This window comes from Alosa alosa, chromosome 16 (genome assembly GCF_017589495.1).
Source record: "Alosa alosa isolate M-15738 ecotype Scorff River chromosome 16, AALO_Geno_1.1, whole genome shotgun sequence".
NCBI lineage: Eukaryota > Metazoa > Chordata > Actinopteri > Clupeiformes > Clupeidae > Alosa > Alosa alosa.
Genome location: NC_063204.1, coordinates 15,685,746 through 15,706,078, shown reverse-complemented (window position 1 = coordinate 15,706,078; position 20,333 = coordinate 15,685,746). Strand labels below are relative to the sequence as shown.

Genomic DNA, 20,333 nt, shown 5'->3' with positions numbered 1-20,333 from the left:
TTTGTGTGACGAGGACCCTAAGGACACAAAGCTCTAAGCTGCCGTGATTGCTGTCACCAGGCCTCCCCAATGTCTTCCGAGCTGCATTAACATATTATTAGCTCTTTCTGGAACTGCTCATTCAGAAAATTGGGGCTCCCCAAAGACCCTGATTTCCTCTAGAAGGGAATAATGCGCACATAACATATCCTCTGTGAAAACTAGCAAACAACAAAGGAGAGACCAACAGATTCAAACTTTGCTATATATATGTTTAAACCTTTCTCAATTCATTGCAGCAGCTTCCGTTTCAAAACATAACAAAAATTTGGCATCATTAGTGCCAACATATTTGCTCTTATGAATACTTTCAACATTTGTTTTATCAAATTTTCCTCCTCACAAAAAAAAGTAGTTAAACTAGTTATGAAAACAATTTCAAAAGCTTTAGACACTTAGTAATGTACAGTGCCACAGTACAGCAATCACATACCCTTCACCATACCTATAGATTGGCATGGGTGTTATTTCAGTTAGCCTATTAGCTGGTTTGATGCTCATTGAGCTCAATGCAAATCACAAGGGTATGTGATGATGTGGGGCTATTTTAATTCCAAAGGCCAAGGTAACTTTATCAGGATGCACAGTATTCTGGATCCATGAAATAACTGGCCTTTAAAAATAAAAATCTGCCTGTCTCTATGAGAATTTAACATGGGGTGTCAATACTTATGACCCCTGTATTTTAAGGAAGAACATTTATTTATTTATGATACATTATTCATTCACTAAGAAAATTGGTGTCCTTAAAGGTTAGATATTTCCTCATTTTTCACTTAAGGCATTAACATCAATTTCCAAAAGATGATTTTATATTCCTCTTTTCAGTCAACTTTAGCATGGGTGCCAACACTTTTGGCCATCACTGTATAATGTATTGTCCACCAGACATTATCAGAAAACAAGTCCTGTCAGGGTGAACAGGACCCCGATGCGAATCTTTAAGAAACATAAAAGGCCCTATCTTACGCCTGCCACATTGCAGTGGCAACTGTCTTTGCTAGGTTCTGGCCACCGTAGTTCATTATCCCATCAGGCACATACAGTACATTGTCTAAATAGCAAATGAACGAGGTGTGGTCAGGCGAATCTATCACACATTGCTAGTTTGACTCCACTGAAAATCATATCACCACTGACCAAGAAAAACCTATTTTGAAAGCACAATGCAAAGACGTTGCTTATTTATTTCTCATCAGACAGAGGGAAGACATTTTTGAGGCAAGAACATTTTCCTTTGGGCATATACTGACAAGGAATTCAATCATTTTTTGGAGTTGAGGCCCAAGGATGTCATGCTGCCCTCACTCCTATTTGTAGTTGCATTGTTACGTAACTCAGGATTTGCATAAAATAGATCTCGCCCCAAATTTGCCCTGCCTAGGTGGCAATGCAATGGACATCTGTCTGTTGTTGCTGTAAATCACCACCTCATGGAAAATGTCAGAGAGTTGTTTGTGTTTTATTGTTTAGGTATTGGGACTAGTAGACCCACAAAGGATATAACTGGGCCACTGGAAATCCTATTGAATGACACAACTTTTTTTCCTCAGATCAGAACTGCAACCAGGACAATGTGGATATTCATGCACTATTACAGGTCTTCAAAGAAGAGCTTAATCACAACAAATGAGACAAATTCATTTTGCAGTGATGCAATCTTAAAGTAGCAATGACCTTTGTGTATATTGGCTTTTTTATGGCTGAAATCAAAACTAACAAACATTGTGGCTCCATGCCCTCATACATTCATATCTTTTTCCCATCAAAGTCCCACATGGATGACTCTTGGGATTTGCACCGGGCTTCTTAAGGAAAAACTGTCTAAAGCCAAGAACATTTGACTACTTTTCATTTCAGCCCTTAGCCTGTGCCTGCCATTGATTTCCACTTCAAAGAGAAAAAGCTCAAAATAAACTGTTTCTCCACCGCCACTAGGGAGGGAATTCACATTACTTTCAAACATTTCAGAGGGACAGTCATAGTCCAGGAAAGTCTTGTTTTTTTTCTGTCAGCATGCATTTCTCCATATTTATCCAAAGACTATACTAACATTAAAGAAAGTCCTGAGTGATTTTAAATCTAAAGCAAGTTCAGTTGTGTCCTGTGTCTATGAGTTGCTGCTTGGGGAAGCAGATCTATTTCTTCTCTTCCTTTAGGAGGTACTGCAGTATCTGCGTTTCCCCTTGTTCTGAGTGCTCACAGGCTGTCGACATGTATTTGGAGCCTCTCTGATTTCTCTCAATGTTTTGAAAGTATTGATGTGTGCGTGTGCGTGTGTGTGCGTGCATGCGTGCGTGCGTGCGTGTGTGTGTGTGTGTGCGCGTGTGTGTGTGCGTGTGTGTGTGTGCGTGCGTGCGTGCGTGCGTGTGTGTGTGTGCGTGTGTGTGTGTGTGTGTGTGTGTGTGTGTGTGTGTGTGTGTGTGTGTGCGTGCGCGTGCGTGTGTGAGGGTGCGTGTCTGTGCGTATGCGTGTGTGTGTGAGAGAAAGAGAGGGACCCAAGAGAGAGAGAGAGTGTGAGAGAGATATGGAGTGAGAGGTTAGATCAAATGCCTAAAGAATGTATATCACAGCTGTGTTGGAATGCTGCTATGGAATACCATGAATGTTTTCCACAATCATACTATGGGGAAAAGAGAGGTGTGTTAAGCATGGAGTTGGAAACCAGGGAGGGTGTTTTTTATTGTGCCCTTTGTAAGTGGGAGGGATAGTGCTCCTCAATGTCAACACTTGCACCCTCCCCGACATGTCAAGCCCTTAGTTTGCCATGCAAAACAAGATCTCGGGATCTGCTTAGTATTCACCCACTTGAGTTTCCTAAAGGTTACCAAACCTAATTAGACATTTATGCAGGATCTTCAAAGGTCCCCCTGTTATTAATGATGTGCTACTGCTGCAGACTGCATCGACGCTTTGTCTTCCCTCACCACAGACCATCCCTCACAATATGTGCATACCCAATGGAGACTGATATTGCTGTCAAACCTTAAGGACTAGCTTTTATTTATCATGCCTCTATTGGTGAGAGTGGATACGTTACTTGAGATTAAATGTGGCTATACTGTTCTCTAGAGTGTCAGATCAGAAACTTTCTTCCCAAGCAAACAAGTTATGCAGTTGCTAAACCTTACCTGATGGGTATGGATTTTCAGTTTGGAGCAACTCAGGCACATATTTTTTCTGCTTTCATATTTTTTAACTTCTTTTGGGGCAAACATTGGACATTTCCTGAGGTCTCGTATTTGACACATAATTTGTATTTCAAAGAAACAAACTCTTCATCTGTTTGCCAAAGATCTGTGACCTTATATCATTCATTAAAGATTTGATTGATTTATTCCTGTCTCTTTATACAGCCAAGAAAACACTGGAAAGTCAAACCAGAAAAGGTGAAAATGATTCTGGCTATCTTTGCCCTTTAACAAGACGAACTAAATGTGATTGACAAATTGTGCTGTAATTACAGAGGCATGTTTTCTAGCTATTGCCTGTATAATGCCTAAGGTATCTGTAAATGACTAAACATTCCAAATAAAATTAGATTTCCATTTATTATTTAGGCTTAGCCTTTAATCAATTATGAATGGCAGCTAATTAGCTCTCAGCTAGGACCATTTTTCCCCAATGTCAAAACCTACATCCTGGGAGAGAGAACAATATTATAGTGACTCCGAAGTGGTTTGATTTTGTTGTATTTAAAACGATATCTGGACTCCAAACCACAGAGACAATATAGAATATGAAACTGTGTGTGTGTGTGTGTGTGTGTGTGTGTGTGTGTGTGTGTGTGTGTGTGTGTGTGTGTGTGTCTGTGTGTGTGTGTGTGTGTCTGTGTGTGTCATGGCGCTGCAAAGTGGTTTGCAGGTCTGTGTATTAAGGCAGGAAAAAATCAAGAGTCAAAATGGGAGTCATTTCTCATTTCCTTGCTCCACTGAGTGTCAAGTGAGAGCCCTTGCATTCTGAATAATGGCCCAAACGAAACAGATTCTGTCTTTTGTGTTGCTGAGCAGCATAACTTGTCGAAAAGATGTACAGAGACAGGAGAGAAGCTGCATCCCCCAGAACAGTATCCCTTGTTAGAGTTTATATCCAAAGTCATACAACAAAGAGGAAGGGTCAGGGGGTTGTGACAAAGAGGTTTCCTACGGATCCCTCTAGAAGCCTCTCTAATGAAAAATCATCAATCCTGCATCTGAAAGAGAAGCTTTGACCATGTCTTCTTTTTATCAAGAAGGTTTTCTTAACAAGAATCCAAATTCCAGTTGTTGTGTATGTGCCATTCTATCATTACTCATATATGCTTCTTTCGAGAGTCGGTATGCTACCTACACTAGATTGTCTTTTCACTAATAGAGTGGAGCATACACAGGTAATAATTTAAAACTGTGACCACACCGACCACACTCCAATTTGCCAAAATATCAAGGGCAGCATTTACACTGTAATTAGCCATTAAACAAGCCTTAACATGAAAGATGTTTTTTTCTGCTTTCCACTCATATGCATGCAGAGCACATCTCTGCTTATTACTGCTCATTTCATGCTACACTTCAGAGACCAGAGCACTGTATCTCTGCATGTTTGAGTGATGACAAAAACCTATTTGCATTGCATTCAAACCTCATTTGGTTTCTGTCTGTACACACTCCTGTAGTTCACACATGGTGGGTTAGTGAAGAACATCAACTCTGTCTAGTCATTTATTTATTTCATTTTTTTATATGTCAGAGCAAATGCACACAGACATGCTTTTATGGTCTTTTAAAGAATCAGGGTTTGTGATGGACACAGAGATGAACATCAGTCAAGTGCAGATTTAGTTCAATCACGTAGGTCTTTCACTGGAGGAGGACCTAATGAAATTTTGTATTGTGCCTGTCATGGCCCATGCTGATTGGATTCACGGCTCTTTGAAAAGCCGGAGTTGAATTGACAATATGACCCTAAGTCACGGTTTGGCCAAAGGTGTGAATCCCTTCACCACTTGTAATGGACATAATTGTGCAATGGAAAAGGAACTCTCATGTTAAATTAACCGTGGTATTCATAGTGGATATACATACAAAGGAAAAGAACACTGAAAAGGTTAAATGGTTTCCTCCCTGAATAGCTTGAGATGCCCCAGTCCTCGGAATGGCATTAGAGGAATGTATTCACTGCCAATTCTCACCATTTCACATGCACAATGGGTGAGTCCCGATTGAAATTGCTTATTCTATCTTTTCTTTGACAGCAATGGCAACATACCTCTCACAGTTCATACCCTCTGTCAGTACCATTGTAAATGCCTTGGATTTTTGTTCGGTTTTATTTCCACACTCCACTGGTGTTTTCATGCAAATTATTTCAGATATACCACCGGCTCCAAATGGCAGCATTAACTTACAGGTGATGTCCAAATGCCATTGCTTATCTGAGTGTTTGGCTGTGACACCTACTCAAGGGAGTGTAGCTGTTGAATATCTGTGTACATAGACTCTTACTTTTCCAATGCAATCTCACTATGTGTCTTTAATGGCAGATGTTTCCACTCTGCACCCTGTAAACCCAAGGGCGTCGTTAGTTCTCTATCAGGATTACTTTGGTGCCACCAGCCTCCCCAACCGTCTGCCACCTAGAAAAAATGTAAATACCAGAACTTGGCTTGGCCCAAGCCAGGCTTGTAGACAGTGAGATAAGCCATCATGTAGGCGAAACACTCTGGGCTTGCCAAACATGCAATGTGGTAGAGCTCACAGTGACATATTTAGCCATGTACCACTGAAGACTAACATCTAAATGTCCCATATGTTTTGAATTATGAAAGGGAAGGCTTGAGCTGTCTTGGTGCACAGGTTGGAAATCCTCCGTTTCATAATATTTATTGGTGTTGTCAACAAGCTGTCTCCCCACTCTCTTCATAACATAAACTACTGAGAGCTCTTTCTACTTGAATAACTTCATGATTTATGAACAATTATTTAAGGTATTTAATGATTGAGAAATATAAGTCAGAGTACCATCAGTCAGGTCATGTAAAAATGTGACAATCCCTTTGTTAGCAAAACACAGATGCAATGGAACCAGTGAATTACGTAAAAGTTATATAGGACATTGCTTGGTTTATTTACCGGCTTGTTTGGGTCTTAAAGGTACAGTCAGCGATTGTACGCTATTTCAAGCCCATAACATGTTTTGTCACATTCAGCAATCATCACCTCACGATTCGCTACAAGCCCATTCTGTGAGTACACTGTAAAAAAAGACCTGGTGTCTTTAGGCAGCCCAGGCTCCAGAAACTGGAAACAAGCAAAGTGGGGGCAGCATGTCTACCAAACAAAAACAAAAACTTGTGAGGAATTTCCGTGGGAATACTGAATACTGGTGACCTACCTCTCTGGTGTGTTTCGTTTGGTCCTTGGTTGAAATATAATGTACGTTTTGGAAAAAAGTGTCTGCTAATAGATTTAAATAGAAACATAAATATAAACAAATGTGATTTCCTCCACAATCGCTGACCCTCACCTTTAATAGCACATTTTACTATTTCAGGCTTATATTCTACTTCTGGTACTACTTTCTGGTAAGTTCATGTGGAGTCTTATTTGAGAATCCAAAAGATAGTATCAAGTTTCATACGCTCTACATATGCTCTAGCGCTGGACTATTAAATGAGTCATTTATGCATTCTTCTGAGTAGATGCAATTCAATACAAAACATAGCACGACTCCATAGTCTACAGTTGCAAAGTATCAACTGTGAGGAATATGTTACAAATGGAGCCACAGAAAATTGAATTCATGTAAACACAAATTAAATTGATAAATAACAATAACAGAAAAGTAATAAATGGAGTCTAAAAAGGACATTAATTCCCTAGAAACAGTATACAATACAATACTATTGGCAAAGATCTATAAATATAAACCATAATCATAAATGTCTATTGGCATAGTATATTGTAAACTAGTCTTTTTATCTCCCATCAGTTCAGTCTCACTCATATGTTCTCTACTTTGGATGGAGATATTGTCATCTTAGTCGGACATTGTTGGGCATTACTTCACCTTTCATTTCTTATTCAGAAACTCGTCTCTTCTTCTGCCCCGCCCATCCAGGGAGTGAGTCTAAAGAATCGTGTGGTAGGCTCACGGGCTCTCTCAGCCCCAGACTCCACCGTGCAGGACTCCAGAGAGCTCAGGGATCCAGTGTCAGATCCTGTGCCCTCAAAGGCATATGTTCGCAGGCAGTCAAAGGGAGGTGCGTATGGGTCCTGGTCAGCCTCAGCCAGGCGATCCATAATGAACTGGCGGAAGACATCATCCTCGGGGCCAATGAGGTGGGAGTGGCGCAGGGACATGCGGATGCTGGCCGCCACCTCTTCCCTCCGCAACCGGCGTTCCCGGCGCCTGGGGTGAGGCCTCAGGGGGACCTGGGCTGGCAGGCAGTCGTTCTGGTTGCTGTTCGGCTCAGAATACCGCAATACTTTCTCCGAGTACTCCAAGGTTTCCATTTCATCCACCGACAACTTCTCTTGATTCCTCTTCCTATGTCTCCTCACGGCAATAATTAGTGCAGAGAGAACTGGGGAGACAGGACAGAAGCTTAAACACCACATAGAGAATCAGCTGATGGAGTTTAAAGGGCAAAATGAGGCAGTGCTTAGATCTGTACCTCAGCCTATTAAGCCCATTCAATTTCTAAATGAGATGGGCTCAGTCATCAATCTCTTCTTTTTCAGACTCATTTATTTTAACATAAAAATAAGGAGGTTTTTTACCATTTTATGATTTGAATTACTGCACATTTTTAAAGAACAGGCTTGGGTGAAATTTGTGGAATTTGCTTCCTCCTGGCATCAATTCTGAACAATTACATGTCAAAGCACTGACTTGAATATTTTCTTCAAAGCAGTCCGCAGTGAATTCATTCAGGCTTTAGGTCACAGAGTCATGAACAAATTTTCAGTCAGCTCATGATCTATGCTGTATACTTATGAAGCTCAAGGCTCCAGTTTGAAATAAATGGGTCTTTTCATTTAACAACGTGCATGTGTACGAGTGTTAGCTTGCAGATTATTTATATTAATATTTTATATGATTGGGACAGCGCACACAAAGCAGTTGTGCATTATTAGGCTTCACATTTTTGCAAACCCATGAAAGCACCCCAGGGCTGGCCTAATTACAGTCTCATGACCACATCAAGAAATAGTGTTATTCTTGACAAAGCATTTAAAATTACTTGCACCAGAGTTACTGTAGGATTTGAACTAGAGTTCAGAATCATAATTACGTGAATTCTCTGAATGCACAGCGTTGAAGCCAGCCTCAAAGGCAGAAGCACAGTCACACACACACACACACACACACACACAATACTTGCCAGGTTATGTGATGAGGCACTTTGACTAACACAATGGCTCTGCTGAAAAAAAGGACTTGGTCTATTGGAGAACTCTTTTGGAGTGTGCAATATCAAGGATGACATTCCCAATTACCAACAGCACTCTATCTCAATTGTCTTAATCATCTCTCTTCTTCATTGCAACAGATGTGGGACCTGTGAGCTTGATGGTCAAAATTACTCTAAATCAACTATGATTAATTAATGAAATGATCAGCAGCATGTCACAAGTCATGCAAAACACTTTTTTAATTGACACTAAATGAATAATGCTCTGATCCTGAACTTCCCTAAATTTAGAACTATACCATTATGATAAAGACAATGAAAACAGAACACAACTCAATAGAATATCAGACTCTATTAAGATAACAATACCCACAAATCCTCCCACCTTCCCTCATTTCTTACCTGCAAGTGTAGCCAGACAGACCAGAAGACCCATGAGACCTTGTAGATTCAAACCCATGGAGAGGGCGAAAGCCTCAACTCCACCCGACGGGCAGTGCCCAGCTGGCTGGCAGATGCACACACTGATGGTCAGAGTACTGGTGCTGGACATGGCAGGGGACCCACTGTCTGTCACCACTACTGGCAAGACATACTGGGTGCGGTCTTTCCTTGAGAAAGTGCTCCGGCGAGCCAAGATTCCTGCGGTGTTATCTGATTACACACATGGAGAGAGAGAGAGAGAGAGAGAGAGAGAGAGAGAGAGAGAGAGAGAGAGAGAGCTTGTAATTATCTGGAAAAGTTGTTAACAGGATATTTCTGTCTGGTCCCATTGCCATCAGCATAACAAACCCTGGTTATCTCGGATAGTAAAGTTTGGATTTGTGTTCTTCTCTGAAACCATGGAGAAGTAGAAATGGTGGCCCTCCATGGGGTCATCAGGATCAGTGGCACTGATCATCTGAATAACCTAAAGAACATGAAAGAAAAACTCAGGCAACCATAAAACAAGCAAAAATCATGTTTCATATCAAACAAATATACTTTATACTCCATAACATCGACTTATATCATGACTTTTGAATTATCCATTAATAGTAACAGTTCAGCTGAATATTTTTATGTTTCTTTCTTTATTTTTTTAACAGTGGAAATATATCATGAATCAACAAATCATTAATCAATCATTTAAAGAAGAACCAATATAAGGTAAGGCTATAACCAATATACAGTATCTATTTAACATACAATATTATGTAAAATGTGTGCTATTCATATAGAAAAACAGGGGTAATATGTGGACATTTGCATGATTTATTTAGGCTCAATATCTGTGTAGCTTCAGCATGTAACTTCACCTCTCCTGCCTGTGTGCCCTCACAAATATGTGGCTGGTACTCTCTGGAAAGTTGTGGCGCATTGTCATTGATATCCAGCACTCGGATAAACACCTCCACAAATGACGATAAATAGCCCTCCCCTGAAATGAGAGGTAAAGCATTAACACATTGAACAAGCCGTGAGTCCCTGGCAGGGGCATGTTCTTCCTAGTGTAGGCAAAATCCCATTGTCTCTGAAGGTTTATTTTTTGACAGCTAAAACATAGTCTCCATCTAAAAGCAGTGGGAAATAACTTTGTATAACAATGTCTGAAATGGATCATACAACGGTCTAGATAGCTTGCACAATGAAAAGGGTTTTGATGTCACTGGCTTATATATATGGCTCATATAATTTACTAGAGAGTTCCGACTGATACTGGGCTAAAGTAACCTCAGTGCATGTCTCCCAGAATGACAGATTTGCCTCACTTGTCTCCTTGGCAGAAATTGTCAGATTGTGCCAGTCATCTGTCTCTCGGTCCAGAGGTTTGGCCACGGTTACAGTTCCATTGTTGGGGTCTATTCTGAGAACGTTCCTCATGTCACTGCCTTTGGCCATGGAGTATCTGAATGAGAAAAAAGCAAAAGGGAAAGTTCATATCCATGAAGCTGTTTCTTGCGGGTGATAGTACTGTTTTTTGGACCTCAAAATTAAGAACTGACATGCACTGAACTTTTCCAGGGAATGAATGAAGGAAGGAATGAATGAGAATGCAGCCAACCAGAAGTCTAAGTGCTAGTAAAGGGTTGCATTTGAAATTGTAAAAGAAATCTTTCAGTTTCAAAACATATTTTTGTTCAAAGACATTCGTTGAAGTTGGGTCCTATTCACAAGACAATAATTAAAAGTCTACAAACAACCCTTTTAATAAGGGACTGTTAAATGCATACAGTAGAATATGTTGGTCTTAATCTGAAAAAGTTCTCTGAAACCTTATCAAGTGAAACATCGTTATCATAAAGTATAAACCACCTGTTTCAAACTTCCATATGCGCAAAATTCCATTATGTTCAAAAGACTTGAAATCAGCATTTAAGCACATAGCACAATCTGCTACAAATAGAGTAATTATTTTGTTCCTTCTTGTATTGGCACTGACTTTCTTCAAAATTAACACAAGATTAATCTACAGGCATATATGCCAAAGATCTCTCTAAAATATGTATGCTTATGTTCAGATTTATAAAGATTTTCAGATTAAACTTGACTGCTGACCTTTCAATGTTCTTCCCCCAATTTCTCTAAGGTAATTGCCTTTCTGACTCATGAATCAGAATAGATCAGCAAAACAGTGGATAACTGCACCCACTTACATTGATAAAAACAAAAACAAAATCTTGGTTATCATTTAGCACAGAAAACAAAAAAAATGTTTCACTTACAATATTGGATTATTGGCTGCATCAGTGTCTCTTGCACTGACTGTTCCAACTTGTGTTCCAACAACCGCATTTTCAGGAACTTTCCATTCGTACATCAGCGCACTGAATACAGGTGGCTCATCCACATCTTCCACCATAATTTTCACAGTAGTTCTGTCGCTGAACTCATAGACACTGAGGAACCGTGTGTCTAAGTGGTCATTGATGGCATCCACGGCAATAACAAATCGTCTCTTGCTCTCATAATCCAGTGGCTGAAAACAAGCAAAATTCACAGCAGGTTTACAATTGAATGCAGTCCTGAAAATATTCTGAAATGACTTCACATTTAGGTTATTTACATAATAGTTGTCATTAATTTGATTTACATACCAGTAATATGAACATTATGAATGCTGTAATATGTCATTGGGAATGAGTTAAGTCGGATTTGATTCAGTTCTTATGCATAAAACAGTCATAGGACATCAGGGCCATTTCAGAAACATTTCATTTATACTATAGATCATCCAGGCTTTTACTTGACCATGTGTGAATTTCAATACACAACACCATCCTTGTTTCAGCTGTTACCGTGTCCCCCAAAGGACTTGAGAAAAGACTATCACTTCCATTTCCGAACAAGTCCAATCCATCAACATTAAATTCTTTCTGCCTCATGCCTTGAGTGAACAGCATATCAGAACTCATAAAACCAATTCTGTGAAGGGCAGTCAATTCCTTGGGAAACTCAACAGGAGAGAAAGACTTCAAGAATAGGCTGAGCCATTTCTGTCTGAAAACTACCATCGGGACATCTTTTACAACATTGGCAAAAGAATAGGAAGAGGGCATGCAAAGAGACTGTCAATATCACGTCTACACTTCAGAGTAATCAGAGGGTTAGGCCAATCCTCTGATTTAGACTTGGCTATACATTTAATATGTTCAATCCATTTGTATAGAATGAAGGCCCTGATGAAGGCCAATATGCTGTTAACCAATTCTTGCCATATTAAATTAAAGGCTTTTTAAAGTACTTTTTCAACCTCAGAGTGCCTCTGCAGTTTCTTTTTCCTTTTTAAAAATGAAAAAAAGGGTTTAGTATCCATAATGGAGAACTGGGGTTTCTGAATCTCACCTTGGCCAGCAGAATCACACCCTCTTGAGTCACAGGGTCAGTTTGAATCTTAAAGGTGGAGCTTTCTTCCAAGTCCTCCAGGCTGTAGTTCATTCTGGCGTTCACACCGACATCTCCGTCTTCTGCCATGATCCTACCCACTGTGGTGCCCAATGCAGCTGACTCTGGCACTGCAAATGTGTAGAGGTCTGTGAAGATAGGTGAATTGTGAGTCACTAGTGTTATAGACTATAGAAGGTCAACAAAGAAAAGTTTATTTTGTCTTTGATATTTGAACAGCTGCATCACATATGTGGAAGTCACCCTTAAAATGAGAGACAGAGAAATTGCATACTTTCTGCAGAAAGGGGGAAAAACTGTAACAGTAGGTAAATTACATGGGTGCTATTTCATGCTGTTTTACAACCAATTGCACTATGAGTTATTCATTTATAAAGATGGATCTGTATTAAAGCTGTGATCTATTTCAAAAGGTCATGACAAATGTCCTTTCATGTGGGACTGATTAAAGATAACTGTGGAATCATGCATATGCACACTAAAACGTAATACACATTCAAACATACATCTTCAGTTCTGTTATTCAAGTCTTGTAGGCTAAAATGACTTGAATGTTGACAATGGATTTAGCAGTTTTACTAACACACCACACTGATTGGTATTTTCTTTATCAATAGCAGTTTTTGCAACACTGTAACAACTGCCAACTCTCACACCTTCGATTGGTGTGAGAGCACATGGAGCCAATCAAATGAATAAATCTCACTCTCAATGTGTGAGAGTTGGCAGCTACTGTATTCTGCTGTAATGTTGTGTCAAGGAAGACAATGCTCAATGCAATGTACAGTATAGACAACAATCTCTCATTAATATTGTACAGCTAGCATTCCTAAACTTAACACTTTAAACTGTGCATTAATTTAGTTTAATTCTTCAACATCTCATATAAAGTTTTTTTTTTTTTTTGTCGAACTGGGTGTGACTTCCATAGGGCTCTTGGCTGTACCATTCTGAAACCTATGGGCGAAATCCAATGATCATTAATATAGAATAGTGTTTACAGCACAGTAAGCTCCAAATTCTAACAATGACTGCTATAAATATCAGGCATAGATAGAAAGTGGGACGGCTAGGATTCTGTGATAATGATATTTAAATCAACATTTGAAGCTCTTTGAGTCGTGAATCGTGAATTTGAATCGTGTTAAAGCTTATAATCAAATGTTACAGTATCATATCTGGATTCTACACAGCCCTACAGCAAATGCACACCAAACTTGATTAGAATGACTCTGAATGTCTTTTTTTAAAATGTCAGAAGAAATGTCAATGAATGCAAAGGGGAAAATAACAATGAAATCTTGGGAGGACTTACTGTGTTGAAAATTGGGCCCATTGTCATTGACATCTGATAAGGTGATGGTCACTGTTGTGGTGGCTGAGTAGCCACCATTCAAACCCATCATGTCTTTGACCTGGACCACTACCAGATATCTCTCTCTGGCTTCACGATCCATGTTTGGCCAAGAGGTAAGAATCAGCCCTTGGGAGGTGAAGACAGCGATATAATGGAAAAAAGAGAGAGAAGCATTTTCTAAGTCCAAAAGGTGGGTTTTTACAATCAGCAAGTTCAAGATATACACCAACTTTGAAAATGTACTTGTGATATTGCGATACAAATATTACACATATCACAGTCTCTCAACAGTCTACAAGTGTCTGAAGGTCATCATAAAATTCTCACTTTTGGGAAGCAAGGGACATTGGTTGTGTGTGTGTTTTTTTCATCTCAAAAGAAGGTTTGGGATTAGCTTTGATAAACTTTTCTCTAATTTACACTTACGTAAGCTTATGGAGTGCGAATCTTTTTTTTTGGAAATTAATTAAACATAATTTTTGTCAAGGCAAACTGACCTGTCTTTGGTTCCACAGAGAAGTAGGGGTCCCCCTGTAGGATGGAGTATATGAGTTTGGCATTGCTCCCCGTCAGTGGGTCATCTGCATCTGTTGCTGTTACCTGAACAACGGTTGTACCTATCATACATGATCACATAGAACAGTATCAATCAATCCATCATGTGTGTGTGTGTGTGTGTGTGTGTGTGTACAGTATGTGTATGTACATGTCTCTCTATCTCTATCTCTCTCGTTCTCTCTCTCTCTCTCTCTCTGTGTATTGTGAGAATGCCAACAAATTATGTAAATTCTCTGTCTTTCTGTCAGACTCTGTCTTTTTTCCAAGCATTCTACTGTCCCACTCCTCATGGGCTAGCTCCTCCTGCCTCTCTCTCTCTGTAATGCTCTTCCTCTGCTAAGTTATATTGCTCTCTCTCTCTAGTCCATTGCGAGCACAATATGATTTATTACAATAAAGACATTATGCCATAGAGGCAGATTACATATAAATTGAAATGGTAATGTGTGTGCCAATGGTAATGATAGCAATATTTAAGTAGAAATAAATCATATCCAGGGAAGTAGTGTGGTAGTAAGATGTCTCAAGAAAATGCATTCAGCCACCAGAATACTGAAATATAGTGGGAATGCCAAGAAATGTGACTCTAGGGCTGTGATGACAATCAGAAATATTAAAAAGGATCTGCTTTCAAAAATGCAATGTTATGTTGTATTTATGTGAACCATATATGTTATATGCCATCATTTAAACTGTTGAATCTGTTATTAATAAAATAATTAGTTTGATAGTTTAGTTTTTACTGTAATTGTTTGCATGTGTTATATTATTATTACATACAAAAATGGAAAATAGATATTCTATGGTGTAATATTCAGACCTACCCATTGGACACATCTCTGGAATGCTGGAAACATAGGGTTCATTTTGGAAAACAGGAGCATTGTCATTAACGTCTTTAACTTTGATGATAAACTCTGACTCAGGCTCAACAGGCTGCTCTGTCCTCCTGTCTATGGCCTGGGCCTGTAGGATGTAGAAGGCCTTCTCTTCCCGGTCCAGCATCTTCAGGCAGCTGATTTCACCTGTGTACTCATCGATTTCGAAGATCTCACCAGCCCCCTCTCCAGACAAAATATATTTGATAGCAAAGTTCCCAGTATCAGAATCTGTTATGAGCTGTGAATAGGGAGACAAATAACTACAATTTAGTATATGTGTCATATAATTATGTCATATAAATTCAGGCTTGAGAAAGCAGTAATGGGATTGATGGGGGGCACACCACCTTGCCAATGACTCGTAGAATAGGGTCTTCTTCCTCCACAAAAAGCTCATTCCAAATCCAGCCACGCTTGAGTCGCGGGTGAGGTGCTAGTTGACTTGTGGTCGACTGCAAGATGTAAACACTATTTGGAGCCCCTCTATCTGCCAGCACATAGCCGGGCAGCATGAAGGTGATGATCACCATGGGAAGGACAGCACAGTCCATGGTTTCAATTTATCTCTTTGTTTTAACTGGTTATTTCATACAGTGGGTTTTAATTCCAGGGTACAACTGAAATGTCATTTTGGAGCTTCATGACGACATTCCAGTGTGGAGTCAAAGCATTTACATTTCTGTATCACTGCACCTCTGTCCAGATTCAGTGGCTTTTCATTCTATATCAACAAAACAGGAGAACAACATGCAGTAAAACCATTAAAAATAATGTATTGAAGTAGCTGTATGGTGAATGACCTATAGTATATTCTTGTAAACTAATTTACATAATCATAATCTATATTCCTGCAAATACTGATTGCAATGAATTATTGTGAATTCTGACATTTATTGATGTGCTTAAGGAACAAAACTATTTGTATTAATGAGTAACATTTGTCATTTACCATTCCTACATTATAGGACACAGAGTTTTCTAGCTGAGAATGTAAACTTAAACCATTAAAATAAAATAAAAAGTGTGTGTGTGTGTGTGTGTGTGTGTGTGTGTGTGTGTGTGTGTGTGTGTGTGTGTGTGTATGTGTGTGTGCGTGTGTGTGTGTGTATCCAATTGCAAATGTGAATGGAAATGTATGACTGCCCAGGGCTACTAGATGTGTCCCTCAAACAAGTAAGAACATCAAGAGTACTTTTTGCTTTGGATAAAAGTTATTGCCAAAACTTAATCTCAGCTCTTTTATTATGCATATACCATAATCTGTCACTTTAAATGGTCCAGAAATACTATTTATAACAAATCTTGTAACACATTTGATTTTGTGATACATAACTGAGAAGCAGGCTTTCTTGTAATCCCATTAAACGGAGCAGACAGAAACTTGAAGACACTTGAAGAAACTTGAAGGCATTCAAAATATCAATATTTGCGTCCTTAGTGTAAACAAATCATCACTACAGACAAAAGTCTGGGTGCCAATGCCATTCATCATGATCGGTAAGTCCATCTGTAAACTGCTATCCTTAAAACATAAATGTGGTGGTGAATTGATTTTGGTTGAATCAAAATGAAAATGTACCATCAAGTGCTACTCAAGTCAGTGCATCCCTCTAATAATGATTGGTCAGAAATATCAACATTAAAGTCTGGACATCGGTTATATAAATACAGTATATGACTGTATTAACCCATTTCTGTTTAAATCATCCTCTCTCCTATTACCAACTGATTGCAATTGTTTAATCTCACAACACAGATTGGCTTCTACCCTTATATTCTATTATGTCACAGTGGCAAAAAACAATTACTGATGGCCAATTTCCTTTTGAAATTCAATTTAGTTACAAAATGTGAGGGTGTGTATGTGTTTATGTGTGTGAGTGTGTCTTAACATATTTATATCTTCACAGCTTAGGGAGTGACATTCCAATTAGTGACCACTGAATCGTGAGCTAATGATGAGCTTTCATAGGCTTGCCAAGCACACATCATGAGACCAAAATTTAGAAGTTACTGGCGTTATGGGGGAAACTCAGCTGTCAAATGTGAGCACATCAGAAAAGGAGAGGAGTAAATAATACCCAAACGTGGCTTATGGCTCATGCACTATCTATGACACTCTGAAGGAGAAAACAAAATTGAAAGGGGGGAAAATCAGACAGGTCTGATTGTTTCATGTAGTTGAACTTTTAGCTATTTTCATTTATTTCTGTGCATATCTCTGAGGTATCAAGAACAAATACTCTATTTCTGTATTTCATAGTTTTATCCATAACCTCCTATTGTCTTTCTATGTAGTTTGTTTGTTTAATTAAAAAAAAAATCATAGATGGGAATAATTCACATTAATTAGTGGCTTGAAATAAACCATATCAAATATCTTTTAAATACTGAAATATTAATAAAACCTGCACAATTTTGTGTTGTCTTAGACTTCTAGGATCTAACTGGTGTCTCAAGACTTTGCCATGGATAAATAATTTTTTCATGAAAAGGTTTTAGCTCGTCTATCAAGGGTTGAACAAAGGAGACATATATGACATCATACAACTGAGCAGTTTGTAATTGGTCATGTGGGGGCTGTGCGTTTGGTAAAATGTTTCCTGTTATGCTTGAAAAGATGGTGACACCAACTTCTATTGAAGTGTACCCATGTATGTCCCCCACAAACAAACATGTCTGATATGATGTAAAAAAGAAAGAAACAAACAACCTTTTTAAAAAAATAGAAGATCTACTTTTGTTTAAAACTACTAAGCCTTTATTTGGCATATCACTTTTATACTAGAGAATAGGAAAGATGAAAGACACAAACATCTAGAATATGACTTTGTTAAGTTTCACTAAGTTGAGAGATGACATTTTGATGACATTGACATTTTGTATTTTTTAAATAGCATGAAATTGAATAAACGTTAAATTATTTGTTTTGATCAGTCTCAATCAACGTCAAGGAAGCATGGCAGGTTCAATAAAGAAATTTAAATGATTACGTTTAGATTTGGACCACATACATTTGCTGTAGTTCCTCATCACTGGAGTGTAAAAACAAAAACACATACCTTTCTCTTGAATTCCAATTTTTCCATAGAAATGTTCATGTATGATTACAATCACACACAATAATCCATCTCTAGTAATTCCAGAAGTTGTGAATTATAGACCTCCTGCATGTAAGTATAGAGCACATGTGTGTAGAGGGATAATGTCCATGAGTCTCCCCGTCCCAACCAACTGATGACCTCTCTTTCAGTGACTTTTTTCTCCTTCTCTACAACTTCTCGGGAAGAACAAACACTGGCGCTATTGTCTGGACTCCTATCTCCACCACACGGCAAACACTCAAGGCCTTCATTCTGATGCGAATGACCCAGGCCTGAGATACAAATGGATTTCTATGTTTTCTCTTCTCCCTCTCTCTCTCTCTCTTCTATGGGATACAATAGAGCACTTATGACAGTGTTGCTGGTCAGGCAGGAAGGCGATCCATGGATGGCAGGCATTTCTGTGAATGATAATGGGCTACAGTTTGGTTCTGACATTTAGTCCAGAAAGGAACTCTCTACGTAGCTGGTGGCTTGGTTTGATAAAAGTGGTGGCCCTTCAGTGTCTACATTCCTATTTAGATTTCTGAAATAAGGGAGTGTCCAAAAAGTGAAAGAAACTTGTGGTGGAAAATGGACAAGCTTGTTATAAGGTCAGCCAGTTGAAAATGGGGATGTGCACTGTGCAAATCAACTGCACCCTGTTGAACAGAACTCGTGGCAAACTAAGTGAACAGAGAGAGAGAGAGAGAGAGAGAGAGAGAGAGAGAGAGAGAGAGAAAGTGCTCTGTGGAAATGTATATGAAAGCACATACCAACAGAGGACACTGTAGCAACAGCTACAACTCCATGACAGGAGAAAGTGTGTGTGTGTGTGTGTGTGTGTGTGTGTGTGTGTGTGTGTGTGTGTGTGTGTGTGTGTGTGTTTTTGGAATGCTTACACAGCACGGGCAGCTTTTACTTCACTAGTTGAGACAACAATATGTAAACACTGGCCCACAGCAATGGAGTTCAAAACAACAGTAGCTTTTGCTTTTTCTTACAACAAAACCTTCAGGTCGTAGACAAACTGATTCAAGATAAAATGCACATATTATAAATAAAGCATGTCTGTATATTCACATACGTTGGTCTCCCCTTTGCAAATTGTTGAGGGATTTCTTGAGGGAAACCTTTTTCTAGACATACTGTAAAGCCAAGTTAATCTGTAAACCTAAGATACACAGATGCATGTACAGTTGAGATACTCCTGCTATATATGTCTTGTCTTGTTTTAGTAGGTTTAGCAGTCTTTGTATACGGTTCTGTTATGCTTTTGTCTTAAGATGTGATGAAAAGATGTGATTATTTCCTTAAAGGTGTCCTTGATCCTTATTTCACTAAGACCCTGTATATTTACCCTTGTGTAAGTGTTGGTGAGGTTGAGAGTGTGGGAAGAGGAAACTTCCACCCGGTATCCGAATTGTGCTCAGCCCTAAGCTTAAGGAAGGAAGGAATTTGTCATTTGTAACTGCAGATTAGTTCTCGCTGTGAACTCCACGGCTCCCATTTTGATACCATTTCAAACAGAGAAATGTCAGGACCTGTACTGTGACATTTAGAGCCTCCATTGTAGACTGTGTCTAATTGAGCTTCCCTCATTATAATGATGGAGAATACGGCAACAGCCGTGAAAAGAACATCAGAGTATTATACAGGCAGGAGATTTCCATTACCACATTTCTCCCTTCAAACCATCAGTCTACAGTGAGTTTTTTTTCCTGATTCAGTCAGAAGCACACACACACACACACACACACACACACACACACACACACAGAAGGGAAAGAAGAAATTACTAGAGATAGACATGAAACAATGTTTTTTTGCTTGAATGAACACTACAGGAGGGTTGTAAGGCATTTCAGAGTAGCACCATCCTCACAGGACACAACACCATGGGCTGTTTGCCGGGGCTTGCATCCTATGAGGCCCCTTCTGCTGTTGGAATCTGAAGACAGAGGGGTCTGAATGGAGGTAAGTGTGTGGTGGTGGGGGTCTACATCACCCGGGTGAGTGATGAGGGATGTTCAGGAAGGCTTTAGGCTTGTAAGACAAAAATCATGAGACAAAGTGCACAGCTGTGGAGCTCCAGGGTGTCAACAGCTTTGGGCTTCAATGATAAACGCCCTCAA

General features: G+C 39.3%; 1 protein-coding gene across 3 annotated transcripts; it reads right to left on the bottom strand.

Moving 5' to 3' along the window:
• Positions 1-4,737: 4,737 nt before the first annotated feature.
• Positions 4,738-18,412, bottom strand: cdh19 (cadherin 19, type 2). 3 transcript variants are annotated; one of them, XM_048266891.1, is made up of 13 exons: positions 18,178-18,412; positions 15,463-15,836; positions 15,059-15,353; positions 14,174-14,293; positions 13,635-13,802; positions 12,260-12,447; positions 11,140-11,393; positions 10,186-10,322; positions 9,733-9,854; positions 9,227-9,344; positions 8,837-9,088; positions 8,405-8,446; positions 7,531-7,603 (listed from the first exon to the last, which is right to left on the bottom strand). In XM_048266891.1, the coding sequence occupies exons 2-12, from the start codon at positions 15,664-15,666 to the stop codon at positions 8,430-8,432; spliced, it is 1,875 nt and encodes a 624-aa protein (XP_048122848.1). In that variant the 5' UTR covers positions 15,667-15,836; positions 18,178-18,412; the 3' UTR covers positions 7,531-7,603; positions 8,405-8,429. The 3 variants fall into 3 exon arrangements, with proteins under 3 accessions (XP_048122847.1, XP_048122848.1, XP_048122849.1); XM_048266892.1 differs by having other exon boundaries at positions 8,405-8,443; XM_048266890.1 differs by lacking the exon at positions 8,405-8,446 and having other exon boundaries at positions 4,738-7,603.
• Between the last annotated feature and the right edge of the window lie 1,921 nt (positions 18,413-20,333).

Excerpts from the sequence above, each read along its gene's own strand:
- cdh19 (XM_048266890.1), bottom strand. The coding sequence starts at position 15,666 with ATGGACTGTGCTGTCCTTCCCATGGTGATCATCACCTTCATGCTGCCC. Across the intron at positions 13,803-14,173 it reads CTCTGTGGAACCAAAGACAG|GGCTGATTCTTACCTCTTGG; the intron begins GTCAGTTTGCCT and ends TCACCTCCCAAG. Across the intron at positions 10,323-11,139 it reads GCAGCCAATAATCCAATATT|ATACTCCATGGCCAAAGGCA; the intron begins GTAAGTGAAACA and ends TTTCTCATTCAG.